The 17,044-nt window shown below is 46.4% G+C and overlaps 1 protein-coding gene across 2 annotated transcripts in view; it reads right to left on the reverse strand.

Annotated features, from left to right (window-relative positions):
• SACM1L (SAC1 like phosphatidylinositide phosphatase) overlaps nt 1-17,044 on the reverse strand; it is a 392,433-nt gene that overhangs the window by 250,843 nt on the left and 124,546 nt on the right. For both annotated transcript variants that reach the window (XM_085607365.1, XM_085607364.1), the window contains exon 4: nt 15,064-15,191. In XM_085607365.1, coding sequence (XP_085463491.1) covers nt 15,064-15,191 — 128 coding nt within the window. The remainder of the gene's footprint in view (nt 1-15,063; nt 15,192-17,044) is intronic.

Raw genomic sequence — 17,044 nt, forward strand, 5'->3', positions numbered from 1 at the left:
AGGGCTGATTCGGTACTGTGTTCCCTCCTGAATCCATGTTGGGAGGGGTCCAGGCAGCCCGAACTCTCCACAAAGACAGCGAGATGCTTGTTAAGGTGTGCCTCAAGCATCTTCGCTGGAGCCGGGAGCAGCGAAATTGGACGGAAATTTTTTAAGACTTCCAAATCGAGAGAGGCCTTCTTTAACAGGGGTTTCACCGCTGCCTTCTTCCACTCCAGAGGGAAGATGCCATCTCTGATGGCAAGATTCATTATTTCTAGCAGCGGTGGTAGAAGGGTCTCCCTACACTGCTTGATGATTTTCAGAGGGCAAGTATCCAGGGGCGAGCCGGACTTGGTCTTATCAAGCAAGATCTCCAGATCATGCAAGGCCAGCGGGGGAAAGGAATCCAGGGTGCACAGTGGGGAGATGTCAGTAGAGGTCATATTCATCTCAGCCCAAGCGGTGGGCACACTGATAGACGCGCTTTGTTCCTCAAGACCCAAATGGATATCGTGTATTTTGGTATGGAAAAAAGAGGCAATCTTATCACATAGGTCTTGGGATGGAGTAACAGGATCAGGGGTTTGCAGGTTGACTAAAGAGTCAACGATTTTAAAGAGCTCCTTCGGCGAAGAGAGCGAGGTTGTCAGGGCTACAAAGTAGTCTTGTTTGGCATGCATGATCGCCGTCTTATATTTCCTGACGAGGAGTTTGTGAACTTCCTTGTTCTTAAGGTCCCAGCTAGCATGCCAGAGCCTCTCCTTCCTCCTCACTTCTTGGCGGAGGAGTCTAAGGGAGTCAGAGAACCATGGGGCAGATGGTCTCTTTCTGGCTCGGCGGCGGGTCTGTACTGGGGCCAATTCATTCAGGGCCTCCCTGGTAACCTGTTCGAAATGGCCAACTGCGGACTGTACACTACCCGAACCTATGTTGGAAAGGCTAGCAGCCCAGGGCGCAAAGGAGTCGCTGCTAATATTTCTAAAGTTTCTAGCAGTTTCCATTACGTGATTCCCTGTTTTACAAACACTCACCCTATGGTATTCCAAGCAAAAAGGAACTGCAAGATGATCCGACCAGGAAAGATACACCGGGTCTTTGATGGTCAAACGAAGATCATTTGAAAAAATGCCATCTAATGTGTGGCCTGCGCGATGGGTGGCCCTGCTGACTCGCTGCGTGAGTCCACAGGACGCCAGGGTCTCAATAAGGCTTGATGTATCAGGTAGGTCAAGCCGTTCTAAATGAAAATTAAAATCACCCAGAATGGAAAGATTTTCTTGACCAAAGTAGGGTTCCAAGGACTGAAAAAGGTTGTGCGTAAAATCGGCCCTCGAGCCTGGAGGTCGATATATTAGGATTCCATTAAGAACGGGACATTGCGCTTACTTTATTGTAAAATAAAGAGCTTGAAAGCAATCCGGGAAATCAGATATAGGTACAGTATGACATTGAAGGTGGGCTTTATGAAGGATCGCTATGCCCCCTCCCACTCGACCCTGTCTGTCGAGTCTGACCAGGCAGTACCCTTCCGGGACCGCTTCAATTAGATCAGGACCAGATGAATCTTTGGCCCATGTTTCCGTGACAAATACTAGGGTAGGCATTCTATCTGATACCATCTCCTTAAACATGATCTTATTTTTGACAAGGGAGCGGGCGTTAATAAGGATACCTTCTACTCTCACTGTACTAGAACTGGTGGTGGCTGGTTGGCCAGAAGAAGGGTGATAATGGACAAAATTGGGAGGCCTACGCGTGAGATGGCAGCCACAACGTAGGGGAAGAAGAAGTTCATCAGGCTCGTAAGAGTGCAAACATCCCAATCTTCGAGGTTTCAGGCCTAGCATTTGCCGGAGTGAATAGCTATGGCGAGGTAGAGGGGAATCGGCGGGGTCCAGGGTCCAGCCATCCAGCGCTTCCTCAGCGCGGACGGGCGCAGACGGGCTGGACTCTGGCGTGACTCCGGCGTCACTAAGGCGTCCGCGCTGCGCGCCATACCCTGCTAGTTATATAGGGCTCTAGCCAATCCACGTGGCGGCTTCAGCGAATGGCTGAGGAGCGCTTGTGACCCACCCAAGATGGCGTCCCAGGAATACAAAGCGCGGGGACCGGGCCGCCCGAATGGCGGTGAATATAACCAATTTAAAGTGCAGCAGTGCGATCCGGGTCCAAGGACACAGGAAGGGCAGCTGATAATATCTAATCTTTCATTAAAAACGAGGTATAATGAGCGCAAATTTAAATCGAAAACAAAAGACAAAACGGGGTATATTAAAATTCAGTTGCAAGCTTTCCAGCGCTATATGCAGAACGAGGTTCAAACAGAAGTGAAAACTCTCCTACCTGCCTTATATGCTATTGCCAATATCAGCCTCTAGCCAATCCACGTGGCGGCTTCAGCGAATGGCTGAGGAGCGCTAGTGACCCACCCACGATGGCGTCCCAGGAAAACAAAGCGCGGGGACCGGGCCGCCCGAATGGCGGTGAATATAACCAATTTAAAGTGCAGCAGTGCGATCCGGGTCCAAGGACACAGGTAGGGCAGCTGATAATATCTAATCTTTCATTAAAAACGAGGTATAATGAGCGCAAATTTAAATCGAAAACAAAAGACAAAACGGGGTATATTAAAATTCAGTTGCAAGCTTTCCAGCGCTATATGCAGAACGAGGTCCTTTTTGTTTTTATTTCTTACCAGCTCCTTTAATATTTTTGTTACCATGTCAAGAATACAATCAGAGTGACCAACAAATTGTTATAACAGCTTTAGAATTGAGGATAGGAGCCTTTCTAGACACACTAAAGAGGCTGATACTTTTACTTCTTCATTAGGAGGATGATCGGGTTGGATACTGCTCACATCATGATCAGGGGTTACAGAGAGATGAGATAAAGGAGGAAATATCTGAGGGAGTAATACTAAACAATTTTATTCCCACAGAAGCGGTCGCAGAAGGGGTACCCAAAGTCTCCACGTCTTACTAGTGTCTTGTAAGCCCTATTGCCTGCTTGAGCCCATGTACGGATCTGGTAAGGTGAAGTCCTCATCCTGCACATTTGCCACTGTTGGAGTACAGGAACTTTCTTGAGGAACTATGTGAGGTTATCAGTTACCGTCACAGACACTGATGGGGGGGCGGGGGGGGGGGGGGGGCTAAGGAGGATGGGAGGGGGGAGAAAGACTAAATGTACCCTTAAAGCCCTATATAGTATCCTTCTGCAATGTAGGCAACTCTTCCACCTTACCACCAGGTTCCGTAAGACCAACTGAGTGCAAATTAGAATTAATATGAGATCTCCAAATCGATTCCACCATTACATTTGCTCCTCTTGCAATGGTTTTTCTTTTCCCCCACAAGCTAAATATCTGAGTTTTTACTTTCAGCGTCACAACAGGGGCATCTTTGTTCCAGAGAGGATTTGACTTATTCTTTGTGCAAGCTCTACCCTGATGCAAATGGCATGATCTCAGCTTTCTGGCTTAGCAGTCTTAATGACAGCAAAGCAATAGAGTAAACGCATATGCTAAAAGGTACAAGCACAATGTTATCATATAAAGAAAGTCGGAACATGAACTAAACCAAAAGATTTAAAGTAAGTAGAAGATGACGGATGGTTTGTTTACAGTCTGCCTACAAAGTGTGAGATATGAATACTGGACTACATTACTACACCACGCCATAAGGTATTCTGTAAGAGGACTTTAGTACTAAGCAGAGCTGTATGGCGTATTATCTGGGTAATGGGAACCGGACTACGTGACCTTAAGCAATTGTGATATGGAATATCCCACAGGTCGTATCACCTAGTTTCTCCTTTTTCCCTAATGAAACAAATTGTCTACATAAACCAATCATTTTTAGAGGAGGAGGAAAAGGATTACGGTCACTGCAGAACTAATACTTAAAAAAAACAAAAAACTTGTTGGCATAAATTAATGAAAAAAGGAGTTAGAGCTCGACATACAAATGGACTACTGCTGCAGAGCAACTAAAGGACCCTTTTGCTGGCTGACAGAAGGCGGTGCGGGGGTGCAGAGAATGATTTTTGCTAACCCCGCAGGGCTGGCGATGCATCGGACGTCAGCACCCAGCATCCCCCTTTGTGTGGGCAGGGCTATCAGTGTGCTTATAATGCTGCGGACTACGCCGCTGCGTGGGACTTTTCCTGGCTGCCAGAATGAGGTGCTGGTATATCGCCAAAGGATTCTTGCTAACCCCGCTTTGCTGGCTGCGCACTGGAGTTCAGAGCCCAGCAGTCCCCATGTGTGGCCTGGGCTACCATCCATATAGTGCTGCTGACCTCTCCACCGCATGGGAAACTTTCCTAGCTGACAGAAGGTGGTGCAGGTGCCGCCAAGGATTCTTGCTAACCCTGCTGTGCAGGTGGTGCGTTGGACTTCAGTGCCCAGCATTTCCCCTGTGTGTGCGAGGCTAGCACTGCAGACTTCCCCACTGCACGGCCCGGGCCAAGAGCAGGCCTGTCTGTGCCTGTCAGAGCCCGAAGGAGGCCGGACTGGGCTCCCCATGTTCATTTGGCTTCTTTTTCCTCCGTGCAAGTTGTTAAGCTCACATGTTGCATGATTGCCAGTTCTGGCTTTTCTGCCTGGGTTTTTCCTTGCAACCGAAGGAGGGGCCATATTCTGTCATCAGCGGACTGTCTTGGCAGGGCGAGTGAGTGCCTGTTAGCATGTTAAATATCAAGTTACCACCATGGAATCATTATTTATTATATTCAGCTTTCTTGGGCTTTGTGCATTGGGAGCAGGGGCACTGTCTGTCATCACTGGTCTTGGAGGCTTAAGATAAAATAGTTTTATTCACAAGGAAGAACTGCTTGGCACCGTCATGGAAAAGCTCAAAGCAGCCCATGCTCCCAAGAGCTCAGCTGTCAAGGGTGTTACTAGGATTCAGTCTTCTATTATGTCGTACTCGACCCCAGCAGTGTGGGCACTTGCAGAGGAGATCATCACTGGGGAGTACAAATTTGGTCTGGGCAGCCTTAGAATGGAAGGGCCCATGGGGACTATTGTCAATAGACTTCCCACCAAAGGTAATCAAGGTCTCACTGGCCCTTTAGCAAAATCTATGGGATCGTCTTTACAGACTGTTGCTGACATCCATCCTGTGATTGTGGAACCTTCTACAGAGCTCGACCGACCTGGTTGTCGACATAAAAAAAAAGAATCAGTCCAGACTGCATGAGAAGGAACTCTGATTCAAGGACTGTTGACAGGTTGTTTTATGATGTGGGAACTGATATGGAGGGTTTTGAACCTGTACACTTCACCAGTGACCATGCTTTTATTGGTAGTTTGCAGCATCTGGACCAGTTGCTATCTTATGTCGCGGGTAAACCAGAGGTCATGTTAAAACTCTGTTTGACACTGTTTTGGTTAGGTTCTCTGCCATAGAGCAAGCTCTCGCTAATTGTGATAAGCCTGCAGTTACTTGCCCTCTTGCTCCCCTTCCCTTAGCCTGGATATTTTCCTTCCTCGCTCCCTCCCAACCTGGTGAGATGCGTGTCTTCAACTAGGCTGATGGTAACAACGTAACCCCTCCCATCTTGTTGCTGGTAAGGAGAGGTGAAGAGTTGAGTTTAATTGCAACTTGAGTGGAAGACCAGATTTTTATGCCTTGTGGTGAACAGCCCAGATCCAATTACTCGATCAGGAGCTTTGGGATCAAAAGAATCTTTGATGGGCAACAGGAAGGAAGTATTTTCCCTCGCAATTGAGAACAAGTGCTACTTCTTGCCCAGCTAATTTTGGATTTCCCCTCCCGATGCCTCTCCTTTTGTGTTGGTTCTAACAAATGTCCCATTACTGTCTGAGGGGGCATCCGGAAACCACAGAGCAACTTATTAATAAAGTTGTTCATTGATTGAGGCCGAAGTTTTGATAGGTCTCTGCTATTACGGCATATTTTGATGGCCAGAAGAGTGGGCTGGGTAGGCCGCTACCAGAAGAGCGAACCCGGGGACTGTGTGGTGGTGAATGTGATAATAAAGAGCTGGTTGGTAACTTAGTTTTCAGCTTAGCGCAGTCTCCTGCACAGGTATCCTGAATTTCTGCCCAGCCCTGGACCTTTTTTTTTTTTTTTTTTTTTTTAACTCCCCGTAAATGGTGAAATAGCCCCAATTTGCTGCACTCCTCAGAATTACAAGGATCTATAAGGGACCAGTTTGCAGTGCCAACTGCCAACAGGTTTGCTGCATGGTGTTCTCTAGAAGGGGTGGACCGATTGATACCGTCCTTAATGGTTGATAGTCCACATGACTGAACACCAAGACTTGACAGACTAGTGTGTACAAGTTCGATCCCCTTATCGGTAACTAGAACTGAATATATGGACAGGACCCACTGATCATAATCCGCAATTTCGATTGCTAACGTGGGATGCAGCTCCACCTGTTTTTCGCACGTGGCGCGTACAACCAGAGACATTGAAAGACCATCCATTTTGCGAAGCTTTAAACACTGCCATAATCACCTATTTCAGGGACAACGATCTCACAGCATCCTTGTGTCTTACAGAATGGGATGCTTTTAAAGCTGTAATTAGGGGACACTGCTTAAGCACACAACTCGGACTGCTCAGATCCATAGAAATAGGCCTTAAATGGGCAGAAAACGTAGAAACCCAAGCAATAGAATCTCCAATGCCGAAGGGCTAGCTAGCGAAAAAAATGGCGGAACTTAACTATTGGCAAGATAAAGATTCTTAAAATACAAGGCACATTCACCCCGCACACACGCCACAGCCAACCAGCCCGGGCGACTACTAGCCTGGCTCATACGACTGGAAGAGTGCAGGGCGCCCATAGCGGCAAACTGCTCCCCCAGAGGTTCATTGCTCTATACACAGACATTGATGCATGCAGAACTCATGCGACACTCTGAGCTATACCATCATCAACAGAGGCCACATTAGAGGAGACACAGTTGTTCCTATCCAGAGTAGAACTACCTCCACTCACCCCTGATCAGCGATTGAAACTAGGCGATCCGATCTCTCCAGAAAAAATACTGGCTAGTACCTGGGGGCCTTGGCCACGTGGAAGACTCTTGGGCCGGACGGATTACAGACAAAATTTTATAAAATATATGCTACCGTGCTCGTGTCACACTTGAAGCTATTGTATGAGGAAGCGTTATCGTCTTCCACCCTTTCAGCATCGCAGCGTGAGGCCCTACTCATTTCTCTCCCTAAGCCGGACAGGGACCAGACGGAGCTAGGGTCTTACAGACCGCTTGCATTGCTTAGTACAGATTACAAAAGCATGGCAAGTATTTTGGCAGCACGGCTGGCACCACTGGTGCAAACATTGGTACACCCAGATCAAAATTGATTTGTGCCTGCACATAATACCTCCTTAAATATACAGTGATACTTTAGAATCCAGACATACGCACCACAGTCCTGGACTCGATACGGATGTGTGGTGTTGGATCTCGAGAAGGCCTTCAACTCGTTGGAGTGGCCATTCTTATTTACAACACTTCACCAATATTGTTTTGGGTCACGCTTCATGCAACTGGTGCGATGCAAGTATGAAACAAGGAGGGTTGGCTGCCCCAAACATGTACTACCTGGCAGCACAACTGCAGTGGGTGGTCAAATGGCTAGTGTGCCTACAACTGTCTGACACTGCAACTATGCTGCCGGCCTGGACAATAACCAACATTCATCCAAACCTCACACAATCAACTACCTCAAAAGCGCCTGCGTTTCCCCTCCTAGGTACACGTACGCATAGACCCATCACAACAGTAGCGGAACTTGCAACTTGGCATGCGGCTGGACTACATACACTGAGTGACTTGTATGGAGATGGTGTCTTGTTCACTTATGAAGAACAAGCGGCACAGATATGTCCCATGGGCAATTTTTACTATACAATTCACTGTTGGCCACGCTGACACGAGCATGTGGCGACTTAACCAGCAAACCACAATCTCATCTAGTGGTACAATATTTACAAGTTATGGGGACAGGTAGCCATATAGTGCACTGGCTAACAGCATCACTAAAGACACACACAACAAATCCACTCATGCTACTACGTACCAAGTGGGAGGAAGACCGTGGCCGCCCCTGGACATATAACGAGTGGATATCAATACTAGCAGGACTCACATACACCCGTTGAAATGTGACATTTCGACTCATACAGTTCTACAACACACACAGGGCATATTTAACACATGCCAAAATAAACCGATATTGTCACCAAACAAACACAGCTTGCCCTCGATGTGCTGAGGTTACAGTGGATCTCCTCCACATGCTATGGCACTGTCCTGCAATACATGCAAATTGGCAGGATGTCCCATCCTGTCTGTCTACCTGTCCAGACCACCCGAAGTTGCACACATGGGAGGTGTGCGTGTTGGGACTGTTTTCTAGCCCTAAATAACAAAGTTACCACCAGCTTCATCAATCTGGGTCTTATAACCCCCAAGCGACTTATCACTCGCAGGTGGAAGAATCCGACCATATCCCTTTAACAAAGGCCTGGAAGCAATCGCTTTTAGTGAGGGAGCAGACGGAAAGCACTGCACAGGGAGGACACATTAGGGCTACGGCAACATCAGGTGGCACAAAGTTGGGATGGCATACTTGTAGAATTTCAGCTCACAACAAACTCCTGAAGAGGACACGCATGCCTGAGACGAGGGTCACAGATACAGGGACACATACACGATCTGTCAAACACAAGCACCGGGAGCCGGTATTATGGTGGCATAAGCGGAGTGGGTGTAGCTTGAAAAGTCATGATCTAAAAAAATATATAAGAGTCCCGGGTATTGGAAGGGGAGAAGTGGCAAGTTTGGGGCTCGTCACCACTATAGACTCAAACTGAGCACATTAGCAACATTGAAGATTTGTTCCTTTTATTAAATGTTTAGAATCTAGTACTATGTATGAACCAAGTTGCTGTCATTGACATCTGCATGACCGGAAAGACAGTGAACTAACTGGTGAGAAAGTTATCCTCTGGGAAGACTATTTCATCCCTCTGTTGTAGATCGCTACCGTGTTCGAACACTTCCGGTACCTTGAGACTAAGAGCGGAAGCAATATACAGGACACAGCGGGATTATCACAACTCTTCCTATTCTTCATTAACTGGTAGCGATCCACAACATAGGGACAAAATCGGCTTCCCAGAGGATAACTCTCTGCTTGGATTTACTCCCCAATACTAAGGATTTATATTCTGGACAGCTGGACATTTTTTGCTTAAATCAGAAGACTCATTCGAATTGCAAAGTTAACTTTTACGACATCTCTACGCATTACTCGGCATTCTACAGGATTATAACTACTGAACCACTATTTTAGCCTTGAAAAACTCACCTGTGTGACGGAACATGTGTCGGCTGTTCCCCCCGACTTAAATACAAGCTTCGTTCAACAAACATCTGGCTCTTGTCGTCTAGCTGTGGGAACTATGAAATAATATGATGGGTGGAAACACTCTATGTTGATTGTTTTTGGGAGTGCTTGGGTACTTTTAAAAAATGATATGCACACCAAGGACCGAACCACTATATTAGGTTCAGCAAGAGGGGCCAGAAGCACTATGGTGTTAAGCTGGAATATTGCTGGGGTGATTGGTAAACTGAATGACCCCACTCACCAAGTTTGTAAAATATTTAAATATTTACAGAATTTTAGTGTTAAGTGTTGTCCACATGAGGCAAGGGGTCACTCTCTACAGTTCGAGCATAGCTCTCTGGGTAGATGTTGAATGAAATAATTTGTGATTTCAAGCTATCCTTAGGGTGGAGTGGCTTTGAGGTAGGCCTCTATAATTCTTTTGTTCCATCACATATATACGGGGTGGGGGTGGCTTCTATTATTGATTTTGGCCAGTTAGTAACGGATTACGTTATTTCATGACGGGCGTGGAGTGAACATAGCCAAATTTTAGTCTCCTTTAGTTGGAGATCAGAGGAACCCCAGCTCGCCACAAGCTTTCGAAGGGCCATAATGTTGTGATTGCCACACAAGGGTTTGATAGTTGTCTTTTTTAACTGAGTTGGTTAGGAACTGCAATAGGCACTTTGTTTGCTGACACTGCCAAGTGGTAAGTATTCCTTTATGTTCATGAAGAGGTAGTGAATGGCTATACAGCTGATACAACTGCCCTTCAACCGCTTTTAAAATGGCTTTTGATCTGGGTTAATCTAGAACTGGAACTCATCGGCCCATTTCTGAGGGATTTCCCCTTGGGATTATATGAAAAAAATCATGTTTACATGGGTTTTCAGGCCCTTGAGCGACATAAGATGATTATGGCTCCTGAATCAATCACTAAACCATGATTAGTCTGGGCTAAGGTTAATTTCCTTGATCATAGAATCTAATAGGGAGGCCCATGAATTGCAATTAAGGGTCTGCTTGTGTGTTTGTTAATATTAAAACAGCCTTGTATATTGAGGCCTCTTTGATTTTTGTTAGCAACTATTACTATCTTTATCTTTTACTTTAGACTTTGCCTCGGGCTGATACATCAATTGCTTGCATTCCCCAAAGGGTGCTCTTGCTCTTTCGTGGAGAACCTTCCTTCCTGTTGTGATAACATTTCAAAACAAGATAGTCTTCATGTTATCTTGTTCTTATGTTTTTATAACTACTAACATCAGAACACATCAGTTTTTATATGGCTGGGTTTTTAAAGGGTGCTGTAAAGAAACGACTGCGGCTGGATAATTAATTGTTTCAAAATGTTTTTCTTCATTTGGACTGATTGATATGTATAATAGGGTTTCTCATTTTGGCATTTTTTAACTGTCTACATGTTTTCAAAATGCGGTGTATTTATTTTTTATGTATGTTTTATGGAAATTGTTCTCCGAAATAAACAAACATTTATGATGTGTTAAATAAGAACTAAATTAGGAACAGTATTACTATGTTAACAGCCACGTTCAAAAGAAGAATAGTGCAACAAGGATAACTAGGGCCACAAATTATGATCCATTCATAACAGAGCAAACACAGTAGAAAAGACAAACTAAACCATTTTGCACAGAATAATAGAATTTGCGTTTTCTGCAAAATACATGCAACTTTGCCTGAACTCTGCACGCAACATTGGTCCGTTTTTGCTAAGAAATGGACTCCTCACGGGAAACATGGGTGTGAACAACGAAGGCTATTCATGCATAAATAGGTTGGAATGCTAACTCAAGCGATTGCCAGTCATAAGACTATTTGCAAGCATTCCTTCCATAATTTTTTCAGCGTATAGAGTAACACCCTAAGTGCCCAAGGGAACGCCCATGATTGCTGTGCCACAGAATCAAATCTATACTCACTGATGAGACTTAACACGGTCAATTGCAGTCTGGGGTTGCTTGTGGTCCCTTCTGGTGGGGTCTTCCTGGCAGTGCGGGTGAACTGTTCCCATGAGGAGCAAGGTTAGTATTAGTTTGCCTAAGGCAGGCCATAATTTAAAGTGGTACAATGGCAGACAAACAATGGGCCACTGAACCACTTGTGTGGTTGCCAGAATATTTGCAAGGATTTTCACATCATATTTTGTGTGTATTAAGTAATGCCCTCAGTGGCCAACGGAATGCTCAGACATGTGTTGCTTGCTTGTCATGCCACAGGATCCAAGCTACACCTCAGTGATTAGGGCTAGAAAGGTTCGAAACTGGTGTGGGATTGCTTGTAGTCACCTACCAAATACCTAGCCACAAACAAGTTGTCATCATCCTTGATCCATTTCCATGTGTCAATGTTTAAAAAAATGCTAAAATTATACTTGGTACATACAACGCAAGCACAAATATGGATGTGTATTGTGAAGAATGTATTCTGTTACCTTTGCTGAGAATCATACTGCATTTCAATCAAACAGGACCTGTACAGTGCGACTTATCACCCGTGAGGGTACCCATGCACTGAGGGTCTTGCTGCGGAGGCTCAAATTGCCAGATCTTGACTCATTTCCTGAATTCCAGCAGAGAGGGTGAGGTCTGGAGGTGAAGAGGGAGGTCGTTCCAGGACCTGTCCACAAGGCAAGAGAAGGAACAATCTCCTCTGTTGCTTTGATGTTTGCGAAGGGTGTGAGTGAGGTGAAGGGAGGTGGAGCGCAGGTGTTTGGCAGATTGGTGGAAGTTAAGTCAGTGGTTGATGTATGCCCATCCTAGGTTATGCAGGGATTTCTAAGTGTGGTTCAGCATTTTGAAGTGACATCTCTTCTGGATGGGGAGCCTGTGGAGCTTCCTAAAGTGGGGGGTGAAGTGGGTCTGCTTGGGGAGGATGAGTCTGGCCATGGGGGGGCTGTATGATCTGCAGTCTCTTCAGGCGGTGGAGGTGATTTATACGTTGCTGTAATCGAGCAGGCTGGTGACTAGGGCCTGGGTGACAGTTCCCCTGGTGTTAACCGGGTGTCATTTGAAGATCTTGCGGAGCATGTGAAGAGTGAGAAAGCAGGACAAGACTGCGTTGATCTGTTTTTTCATTGTGCGCTTGCTGTCCAGCATGATGCAGAGGTTGCAGGCATGGTCTGTCGGTTTGGGTGAGGGGTCCTAGATTGGAAGGCTACCAGGAGTCGTTACAGGGGGGGGCAGAAGATCAGTATGTACGTCTTCTCTGAGGCGAGTTTCAGGCAGTTGTTTCTCATTGAGTCAGTGATGTTCGTCATGCACCTGTGGAAGTTGGCCCTACTGGTCGAGGGCTCTTCTGATAGAGAGAGGATGAGCTTGCTGTCATCGGTGTAGGAAATAAGGTTTGGTCCATGGGTTCTCACATGGTTGACCAGGTGAGTCCTGTAGGGGCTGAGGTATGAGCCTTGAGGGATGCTGCAAAAAGGATCAGGTTGCTGTTTCTCCTTGGACCAGGAGGGCTCTGATATGGTCAGTGGCAGCAATGAAGGCAGTTTCCGTGCAGTGGTTGGTGCTGAAACCAGACAGGAAGATGTCCAGAAGATTGCTGTTCTCCAGGTGTTCCATGAGTTTGCGGTTGATGGCATTTGAGGATCTTGGCGGGAAAGAGGAGCAGAGAGATGGGACAGAAATTCTTCAGTTAACTGGGGTCGGCGAGAGGTTTCTTGAGAAGGGGTTTGACTTCATTGTGTTTCCATTCATCGGAGAAAGTGCCCCTTGGCGATGGATGCATTGAATATGGAGGCGAGTTTGTTACTCACAGACTTGCTTCCCAGGTTGAAAATGTGGTGGAGGCAGTGGGTGGTAGGTGCTCTAGAGTGGATGGAGGGAATGATGGCTGTGATATTTTGCGTGGTGAGCTGGTCTAAGGTGGTTGGGTTTTGCATCTGTGGTGGCGGGCGATGAGGCTGAGGATGTCAGTGGCAGTGGGCTGGGACCCTAAGTTTTTATAGATGTCGGAGATCTTATCAAGGAAGAAGTCCGCCAGGGAGTCGCAGAGTTCCTGGAAGGAGGTGATATTATTTTCGGAGGATATGGTTTGGAGAACTCTGACGATATTGATAGTTCCCTACAGTGGTTGGAACTGGCCTCAAAGCGGTTGGCAAGGGTGCTCCGTTTCGTCCTTTTCAGAAGTTGGTGGTATTGGTAGAGCTTTGTTTTGAAGGAAGTTCGGTCTTTGGTGTCCTTGCTGGTATGCCTCCTTAGGTTTTGCGGGATTGATGGAGGAGACTGTTGTCACAGTTGGTGATCCAGGCGGAGAAGTTCATGACAGCCTGTTCTAGGTTGGTTGAGGGATAGGGGAAATGAGTGGGGCCTGTGATGGTGAAATGCACTTTGACGTGGTCAGTACAGGTGAGTTCGGTGACATGGTGGTACTTGACTCGGTCGCTGGCCGTGAAGATGGGGTCGAGTGTGTGTCCTGCTATGTGCATGGGGTCAGTGACTAGTTGAGTGAGGCCGAGGGTGTTCATGCTTTCGAGAAGGTTGGCGCTGTTTTTATGTTGCCCGGGTCTTTGAGGTACATATTGATCTCTCTGAGCAGGAATCAACGGAGAGCGGGTCAATGTAATCGGGAATGGCATTGCAGAAGCTTGGGCAAGATCCTGGCGGTCTGTATGCAAGGGTGCCTCTGATGGTGGTTTTGCTGTTAGTGTGGAGTTGGAAGTTGTGATGTTCCATAATTGGGGTGACAGTCTGCAGTGGTGGTGCAGTGGATGGTTTCCTTGTGGATAAAGGGAATTCCACCTCCGTGTTGGTTGACGCGGTCTTGGTGTGTGGTCTTGTAGCTGTCAGGCGTGGTTAGGCAATTTTTGGGGCGGAAGCGCGGTTGAGCCAAGTCTTGGTGAGGAATAGGACGTTGGTGGTGAGGGAGGTGTTGGTGTCCCAGATCACACTGATGTGCTTGCAGAAAGATCGTATGTTGAGCAGGAGGCAGAGGAGTTGTTCTGGGGTGGTGGTGGTGGTCAGCGTGGTAGTGGCTGCCGTACATGCGGGTGCTCCAGTGTTGCAGTTGAAGCAGTGCCAGCAGGCGAAAGGTCCTACCATAGGGGGTGGCGAAGTGCAGCAGCAGCTGCTGTGGTGAGGTCCAGGGCTCGATGGCAATGTAGCTTCAGCTGGCAGGAGATTCAGGGCTCCTGGCACTGTGCGCAGAAGGGCTTGCCTATGGTGCGCACGGCTGTGCTGCGGCCTCAATTAAGTAGGTGTTGGGAGCAGGAGGGTAAATGCAGGCGCAAAAAAGGGAGGCAATGTAGTTCTCTCAAATACATTTTTTAAAAACAACAAATAAATGTTTGTTTGTTTTTTTTTTTTTTAAAGGCCACGAAAAGAGGAAGTCTTGATTTCAATTTATACAGCCTTGGTAATTTCTTGATCAAACCTGAGCACTCCAGCATGAGCAAGGTGCAAAAACTGCTCCACAAACATAACCTGTGATAGAAATCTAATTGGCTGTGGATTATCTCCGGTCTTTTAGGACCTACCTCATCCTCACCCATTTCGATTGATCCTGCACTGTGTTTTACCTTGTTCACTAAATACTTATTCGGTGCACCATTAAGCTACTTTTGAAAGCTTACACTGTTCAAGTAAACATAGAAAATAGATGAACTCAACTTTCAGATCAGTCACACAGGAGCCAACTATGATGCTCACTGCTCCTCTTTTTAGGCACATACCTGAATATCAGTTAAGTGTAACATGGTCCTTTTATAAGAAAGAAGGTCAAAGTCCGTGGCCTTCCAAATCGTATGATTGAACAGGTCTCCGATTTTCTTCTTCTTTGTGATCACAATGAGATACATCCCTGTAAAATGAGAAATTTGTATACATGCATCAAGTCGAATTAAGAAAGGTCAGCAGCAGGCACAGAACTGCTGACATACCACAAACACGTTCTCTGACAGGGCTTGAGAAAGGGGTGTGAAATTATTGTTTACTATGAGAAGAAAAATCAGTTACCACCTTCAACATATGGATACACAGGACTCCAAAATGATTATTCCAAACCATGAAGAGAGAAGAAAGTACAATATATTTCTTCAATTCGCAAACCTCACTTCAGTGTGGGCTCTATGACCTAGATTGTTCATATCTAGGTCGCTACTCATGTGGGATACAATAAACCATAAGTCTTAACCCAAAAATAGATTTGATTACAACTTCCTTGATTTGTTTTAAAATACAATTCTTTCATCACACATTTGACTTGTACAGGGCATGAAAGTTGACAAGGAGCCTAGTGGAGTTAATTGTCAAGCTATATTGGTAAAACCATTGCTACAACAACAGTACATGTGTACTTTGCTCAGGAGTAACTGTTACAAACAAGTGTAGAGCCAACATTTACGCCATTAGTGACACAAAGGAAGCTCTAAACCATAAAGTATGTCTCTCCATAAAGCAGTTTTCAGGATCTCTGCTCTAGAGAGTAGTGGGCACATTACTTGATGGCAGTACAAGAAGATGCGCATACCATAGAACAAGTTACTTACCTCCCATAACACCTTATCTGGTAGAGACTATCTAGCCACAGATTCCTTACCTCAGAATTATCCCCAGTAGTCAGACTAGATACGGAAACTTTATGAGCAATATCCCTGTGCGCCGGTAAGTGGTGTCATTCAGCTCAGTGTGGCGGCATCGGCGCAGTAAGTGACATGCGTAGTGCCAATATAGGTGTCACCCCAGGGCACCAACATCAGTTTCTTTTAGCAGCTTTCCACACCAGAAGCATGAAGCCACGAAGAACACAGACCACTGGTGTGTAAAACTATGGCCCTGAAAGGGGAACAGCCCTGTCCCTAGAAATCCGTTCGCTGAGAGGGGAGGATGGGTGGGTCGGTAAGGAATCTGCTGCTAGACTGAATCTTTACCAGATAAGACTTTACCAATGTACCTTGATGATCTGATAGAGACTTCTAGGCGCCGATTCCTTACCTTAAAATAAATACCCAAGCAATACCTCGCCGGAGGTGGGTCTGAGAAACAATTTCACACCAAAAAGTCCTGCAGGACCGAAAGAGCAAAGAGGCCGTTCCGAAGGACCTGGCAGTTTGCAGGCAGTAGTGCTTGGTAAACCTAAACAGATAGGCCCACGTTGCTTCCTGGCAGAAGTCCAGGACCTAGACTCCATGTGCTAACGCAGTGGTCGCAGCCTTTGCTCTGGTGGAAAGAGCATGCAAACCATCTGGGGGTTGCTCTTGCCCAATACGTTCCAGTTTTTAATGCAGAGCACAATCCATCTGGAGATGGTTTGTTTCTGCAATCCCTTCCCTTTCTTGATCCAGACATAGATAGTTAGAACGACAATGCTCTTTTTGGATCCAGCCGGTGGAATTTCTCTTTTTCTTTAGAGGGGTGAGGGGGGAGTGTAAAAGGTAGGCAGAGTGATGGACTAGCCTACGTGGAACGGGGTGACTGCCTTCAACATGGAGGAGGCTCAAGTCCGAAGGACCAGTTTGTCAGGGGAGAATGAAATGTAAGGAGGCAGAGAGGATAGTGGCTGTAGCTCACTGACCCTCTGGGCCGATGTAGTCAAGACGGCCACTAGAAAGGCCGTCGTGATGGTGAGGAGCAGAAGAGGACAAAAATTAAGCGGCTCAAAGGGAGTACACATTTACGAAAGTAAGAACCAAGTTAATGTCCCATTGAGATATA

This window comes from Triturus cristatus, chromosome 5_2 (genome assembly GCF_964204655.1).
Source record: "Triturus cristatus chromosome 5_2, aTriCri1.1, whole genome shotgun sequence".
Taxonomy (NCBI): Eukaryota; Metazoa; Chordata; class Amphibia; order Caudata; family Salamandridae; genus Triturus; species Triturus cristatus.